The sequence below is a fragment of the Propithecus coquereli genome, unplaced genomic scaffold (genome assembly GCF_000956105.1).
Source record: "Propithecus coquereli isolate 6110/MARCELLA unplaced genomic scaffold, Pcoq_1.0 Scaffold69, whole genome shotgun sequence".
Lineage (NCBI taxonomy): Eukaryota > Metazoa > Chordata > Mammalia > Primates > Indriidae > Propithecus > Propithecus coquereli.
Genome location: NW_012152951.1, coordinates 1,910,089 through 1,917,196, shown reverse-complemented (window position 1 = coordinate 1,917,196; position 7,108 = coordinate 1,910,089). Strand labels below are relative to the sequence as shown.

The 7,108-nt window shown below is 39.9% G+C and overlaps 1 protein-coding gene across 1 annotated transcript in view; it reads right to left on the bottom strand.

Moving 5' to 3' along the window:
- The window catches only part of TRDMT1 (tRNA aspartic acid methyltransferase 1), a 36,631-nt gene extending 32,781 nt beyond the window's left edge, over nt 1–3,850 (bottom strand). The window contains 1 exon segment of the mRNA XM_012660922.1: nt 3,728–3,850. Coding sequence (XP_012516376.1) covers nt 3,728–3,791 — 64 coding nt within the window. The 5' untranslated portion in view covers nt 3,792–3,850.
- Between the last annotated feature and the right edge of the window lie 3,258 nt (nt 3,851–7,108).

Below are 7,108 nucleotides of genomic sequence, written 5' to 3'. Positions count from 1 at the left end.
AAGGTATTAAAACGTTCATTGGGTTTGGGGTAAATCTCTCACGTTGTGAATGAAATTAAATATGCTTTGTATAACTATTAAAATTCAATAATGTGGGGAAAACATTTGCAAATCATATATATGACAAGGGATTAATATCCAGAAAACATAAAGAACTCCTACAACTCAACAATAAAAAAAATTGCAAAATGGGCAAAGGACTTGAATAGACGTTTCTCTATACTAAAGATATGCATATGACCAATAAGCACACGAAAAGATGCTCAACATCTTTAGTTATTAAAGAAATGCAAGTCAAAACCAAATCATTTCACACCCATTAGGATGGCTATAATTAAAAAAAACAAAAAACAAATGGAGGGCATGGCGATGGAGAAAATGGAACACTCATGCATTGCTGATGGAAATGTAAAATTGTGCAGCTGCTATGGAAAACAGTTTGGTGGTTCCTCAAAAAGGTAAATAGTATTAGCATATGATCCAGCAAGTCCACTGCTAGGTACATACCCAAAAAAATTGAAAGTAAGGACTCAAACACATACTTATATACCAATATTCAAAGCATCATTATTCATAATAGTTAACGGGTTGAAACAACCCAAATGTCTATCAACAGATGAACAGGTAAACAAAACTGTACATACATACAATGGAATCATATTCAGCCATAAAAAGAAATGAGGTACTGATACATGCTACAACATGGATGAACCTTGAAAACGTATTAATACTAAGTGAAATAAGCCAGACACAAAAAGACAAATATTGTATGATTCTGCTTATATGAGGTACACAGAACAGACAAATTCATAAGACAAAGTAGAATAGAGGTTACTGGGGTCTGGGGGAAAGGGAGCCTGAGAGTTATGGTTTAATGGCTACTGAGCTTCTGTTTGGCATGATGGAAAAGTTTTGGAAATGGATGGTGGTGACAGTTGCACAACATTGTGAATGTACTTAATGCCACTGAACTGTACACTTAAAAAATAGTACATTTTATGATATGCATATTTTACCACAATAAAAAATTCCATTTTAAACCTTATATAAAAATCACTCAAAATTGAAGTTCATTCCTAGTCCCCTTTTGCCGCTTCGTACAATGATTTAATGTGTAGATTCAAGTTAAGTTAGTGACTCTAACCAGAACAATGACAACATGGCATGGTTAAAAGATCAGGTAGACAGACCTAGGTTAGAATACTGGCTCTACCACTAGCTAGCTTATTGCATACTTAGAACAAGGCCTAACATTTAGAAGTTCCTCAATAAACAATGAAGTTAGCTGCTATTCTTGTTAGTCTTGACTACTATACCAAAACCACATGGAAAGGAGCAATTACAGATAAATTTACAACTTTAATACATCAAATAAGTGAACGCTGGAAGACAAACCAGTGTGGGGAAAAATATTTGCATGAATATGATTAAGAGTCAGTATCCCTAATATGTAGACCTCAAACCAAAAGATGAGAGAATAGACAGGCAGGGAGAGCAGGAAGGTTACTTTGGATTACAGGGTGCGCCAGGCAGGGTCTCTCTGAGAAGGCCACACATGAACGAAGACATGAAAGGTATAAAGAAGCTGAAGTGAAAAATCCGGGGTTAGAGTACTCTGGTTGGAGGTAATAGCAAAAGCAAAGGCCACAACATAGAAGGAATTTGGAAGGTTTGAGGAACAGAGAAAAAGAAAACCAGAGAGCCTAGACTAGAGAAACAGGGAAACGGTAGCAAGTGAGATTGAAGAGAAGACAGAGGCTGGATTTCACAGTCCTAGTAAGAATATGGGACTATGACTCTAACCTCAAAGAGAAGCCATTTAAGCAGAGAAGTGGCATGATCTGGTTTACTGTGGAAAAGATCATTCTGCTTGCAATGTGGAGAATACGGAATAGGAAGGCAGAGTGGAAGGAAGAACAGTTGGGAAGGTATTTTAATAATTTAAATTAGAGATGATAGTATCTTAGATTCAGTATAGTAGCAGTGGCAATAGAAAAACTATAGAAATTCAAGTTGCATTGGCTAACAGGATAGAAAATATTCAACTGTTTCATTAACTCAAAAAAACTTAGTTAAAATTATACAATTTCCCCTATCAAATTAGCAAAAGTTGAAAATGGATAATGCGTAATCCTGATGAATATGTAGTTGAGCAAGGCACTCATAAACCTCTGACAAGCAATTTGCTATCTTATGAAAAGCCTTAAAAAAAACCTTAGTTTTTAACTCACTAACTAGCACATAGTAAATCTTATCGTTGAATTAATTAATTCAATATTTAGAAAATCTTAAAGAGAAAATTAGGATTTAGGATTTGTGCTCAAGGATGTAACTATAGCATGTTGTACTTGCTAAAAAATGAGGAACAATCTACATATTCAACATTTAAGGAGTGGCTGAATTACAGTTTATGATAAAGTACTAAGCAACTTTTAAGATCATGTTCATGGTTTCAAGATATTGGAAAATGCTAACATTATATAACCTTACAAAATTAACAAAGAGAACAAATAGTACTAGAGTTTTTGTTTTGTTTTCATGCTGATAAGTTTTAATATGAGAAATGAAGCTAGAAAATTAGCAAATTGAGTAGTAAAAATTTAATATTCACTAACCTAGTCTAGAATCAAAACTCAATACAGCTGCTTAAAAAACTTACATGCTCAACCCATTAAATACTGTCTGTATCTTACAATGTTAGTTTTTTGTTACCCTTGGTACTAAATAAGGAAGCAGGGAAGTTTCAGTTTGGTGGTTGTCTTAGTAATTTAAGAATAAACATTGAGCAAGTTCAAAGCCTATTCGTCACTCGGAGTAGCACAGTACGTGGCGCAGAATAGGAACTCAAATATTTTTGAGTGAATATCACCAAAAATAAATCTTTCAGTTCCAACTTAGCACCAAAGAAATTTAAAACCTCAAAATGAAAGAGGTACATAAAAAGTAATAGTGATAATAATTTATAAAATTTGGAGTGTCTACAATGTATCAGACACTAATAAGCACTTTACAGGCCTCATCTTTAATCACCACAATACTCCTCCTCTGAAAGTACTACCTTTCATACTTTAAAACCAGGAAACAGGTTTAAAAACGTTAAGGAACTAGCTAGAGGTCACACTGCAACAAAGCTTGAACTCAAGTTTGAACTCAGTTCTCTGGCATCTAAACGCAGAACTACAGAAAGCACACGTTTCTTTCCAAAGATCAGACTTCCCAGTTTTTCCTCTCTGCTTCCCCTACAGTCCTATTTCGTAACCAGTAACTTCTACCTTGAATTGGAGTTAATCTTTCAAGACCCATCTCTCAAGAGCCCTCCCTGCTCAGCTCCCTCCCCTCCCCCGCTGAGACATCCTCCAGGGTACAGGACCGAGGCCAGGCTTCTAGGTGACTGCACACTCCGCACTGGGGCTTGGCACTAGGCCGGGAGCTCGCCCCTCTCCCTAACTTTGTCGATACCTTTTGAGTTTGATTTACAGCCTTGAGACTCCCAGCTCAGAAACTGGGCCCTAGGAGGCGGCTCGGCGCCGGGTGAGGGAAGTCCCCGCCTGGAGGGGCCGCCGGGGCGGCGCCCTGGGGCGGTTTCCAGGACAACCAAGGGCTTCCTCCTCCCGCCCCGCTCCCCGTCTCCGCCCCCGGCGTCTCGCCGCTCCGCCCCTCCCTGGCGCCGGTGCTTGGACAAGAGGCCCTGAGCGACTACAGAGAGGCCCGCGCGGTCGGCTCTCACCTCTCAGAGCGTGGTGCATGCCGCCCACGCCGCTGTACAGCTCCAGGACCCGCAGGGGCTCCATCCCCGCGTCGCCGCCGCTGCGTCCTCAGAGCTAGGCCTGCCGGTCCTTCCGCTCCTCCTCCCTCTGCGTCCGCGCCATCCCTTGGCTTCTGGTTCCGCGGCTTTTCGGTTCCCCCCTCTCCTGCCGTCCTGAGTTCAGTCTTACCGGGGCGGCGCGGGGCCTGGGGGCTGGCAGGGGTCGGGACGAGGACAAAGGACAGAAAACAATAAGGCCTCCTCAGTGAATATCAGCCACTCAAGCCTAATTTACGCTCCGTCTTCCTTATTTGGTGTTTTCCCCGGGCCTTGTGTGGAAGAGAAAACTGGAACTCGGTGTAAGAGTGAAAACTGCCTTCCCTTCCAGGTGAATTAACACTGGTTAGAATCCAGAAAAAGTCATTTTTCAGGCAGGCTGCTTTTCTGTCCCTTGGAAGTGTTCGAACATGGCTTCGACTAGTGTTGAGCACATACCGCGTGCGTGGTGGTGTGCCTGCAGAGGGGTGATGGAGCTAAATCAGTCCAGCCTCTTCCCCTAGAGAAGGTCCCAGAATTACAAGGACAAACACAAGTCCACGTGCAGCAGAGCCCCGAGTGCGTGCTAATAATACAGAGGATGGTTGCAGTGACTATCACCTAGGGCTATTTATGGGCCTCCAAGTGCTAGGACCTTGATGCTCCAGGATGGCCCAATGACCAATTGTTAAAGGCTCTATTGTAAACTAAGATAAAGTAGCCATATGGAGGAGAGGAAATGTTCTCATTGTGAAGAATGTCCTTCTGTTTGTTCCCAGCACTGCCACAGGTTAACTTTTGTTAGGAATTCAGGCGTACCACTTGTAATAACAATAACCGATTTGTTAGAAACTATGCCTGCCTGCTAATGTAATGCCATTAAGTAAAGTATGACTACTGTATCATTTTGATGTGGTCTGTGAAATTAACTTTTTAAATTGTAAATGTGTACTGGCCTTTAAATGCTTTGGTTTTTATTAGTCACCGATTTCAGATAAGAAGGGGTATGTGGTAGAAAGATACCAGAGAACTGAGTTTTAGCCCTGGCATTAACTGGTTGTGTGACTTTGGGACAAACCTCTTTCCTCATCTGTAAAGTAAAAGGGGAAGGAAGACAGGGAGATAATTGCTGAGTGACAAGATTCCATGGCTGAAATTAGAATTTGAAAAAATGAGTCCTAATTTGGCCACATGTTAATTATCTGTTCAAATTGAAATATCTAAAAAGAAGACATTCATGTTTTACTATCTGCGTTAAGCAAATGTACTCTTAAACCAACTCTACTTACAGAAACTATATACACACTGACATACATAATGCATGAAACAAATTTTTCTAATATTTATTACAAAATATTGGTACCACAAATTAATGAGTACATAAAATATAAAAGGAGCTATATAGTCACAGTGATTTATATATAGTCAACAACCAACATACTAAATCTAGAATCTGTTCAGCATTAGTGCTATAAATCGAAATAAATATGATGAAGGATCTTATTCATAGGGGAGAGACAGTACATACACATGTGGCAGAGTTAATGAAAAATAACCAACCTCCTGAGAGGAAGGGGGCTAAAACCCCACTCCTACCCAGGCTGATGACAAACTTTTCACTGGTACTTAAGGATCTTCACAATGTAGCCCCAAGCTTACTTTCCTTCCTTAACTTTGGTTTCTCCTCTTCTTGAGCTCTGCTATAAACTAAACCGCCCAGCAGTCCTCAAACATACCCTTTCCTCCCCCACTTCTCTGCTTATGTTCCTTGCTTGTGTTCTTTACCTTGCCTAGAAATGTCCTGGCCTCCTTCAAAACCTATACTTCATACGGAACCTCACTTCTAGACTCCCGGGATAGAAATCCTGACTCAGTTCCTCAATTTCTCTCATCTTCTGAAATACAGATCTCACCTGTTCCTGTCATTCGATCCTTTAAGTTCTATCGAGCCTGGTGTTTCACCTCATATGTGCCACGTCTTTAAGTATTATTTCCTCTCTTAAGCTTATTACGTGTGATAATCACTTCAAGAATAAAAGCTTTCTCCATAATGATAATTTACAACTATCTCCATGGAAGCAGCTGTGTATAAACCCCCTCAGATTATGTATGCACTTTCTTCCAATCACTGGCACAAATTATGTAATTTAGGGGAGAGTCGGGACGGTTGGCTGGAGATGGCATGGTAAGGAGTAGTTAATTAGGAAAGTGGGATAAGCAGTAAGAAAATATAATATTAATGCTTTTTCCCAAAGCAAATCCTGACTGTTAATAAGGGAGAAAAAAGCTCTCTAGTACTGTAGTTTCCTCAATGATATGTCCAATAGCGCTTATATTCTAATTAGAGAAACTCAGCACCCTTTTTGAAAATACAAATGTATATCAAAACATGGACTTTAGTATACTCGGTGCATTTTCTTGTAAAACAGAAAATGCATTTGTAAAAAGAAATCAAAATGTCAGTTCATACCTGAAAAATAAAGGCACATATGAAGCATATCAGAAATAATTAAGGGGCACATCACAATACTAAGGGTTATATTAAAATAGTAATAGCATATACTCAATTATTGAAGGGCTCGTTGCATAACTTAGAATCTAATGACATTTTCTTCTTCTCCTACCTCTTATTTCACTGATCATTAATATCTAACAAAATTAAGTAAAGTTTGCCAAGTGTTTAAAATACCTTTTGCAATCGCCTTAGAGTTTCCATGATCCATTCTTTATTCCTCAGTGAAACATGGTTTGGATTCCTATACAGGCACATCTACAGGGAGAGAACACTCTGCTTATGGCAATTGCAGTGCATCCTGGTTTTACACAGAAAAAGAATGGTCTTTATCAATCGCATGGAAAATAAAAAAGTCACCATATGGGAATAAATTGACAATGAATGTCCTAAAGAGAGGAAATTATATTCAGAAGAAATTCGAATTCGAGGGGCCCACAGAGCCCGTCTACCCCTCGTGAGCTCCCACTTGTTAAGAATGCTTTCCACCATGTTCTTGATCTGCCAGCACTAAGCCAAGGCTTGCAAGCAGCTAACCAGGTGCCCATGTACTTCACAGAGTGAAATGTTTGGTGGTGAATAGCTTGAATTATTAGAAAACCCTTCTTTATAGTCACCTAAAATCCACTTTCTTTTAGATTTGTCCTCTGCATTGAGTTTTTAAAACTCTTCCTCTTCTATAATGCTTTGCTTGGTGGTTAAGAATACGAGCTTGAAGCTGGGTGCAGTGGCTTACACCTGTAATTCCAGCTCTTCAGGAGGTCAAGGTAGCAGGATTGCTTGAGGTCAGGAGTTCAAGACCAGCCTGGGAAACA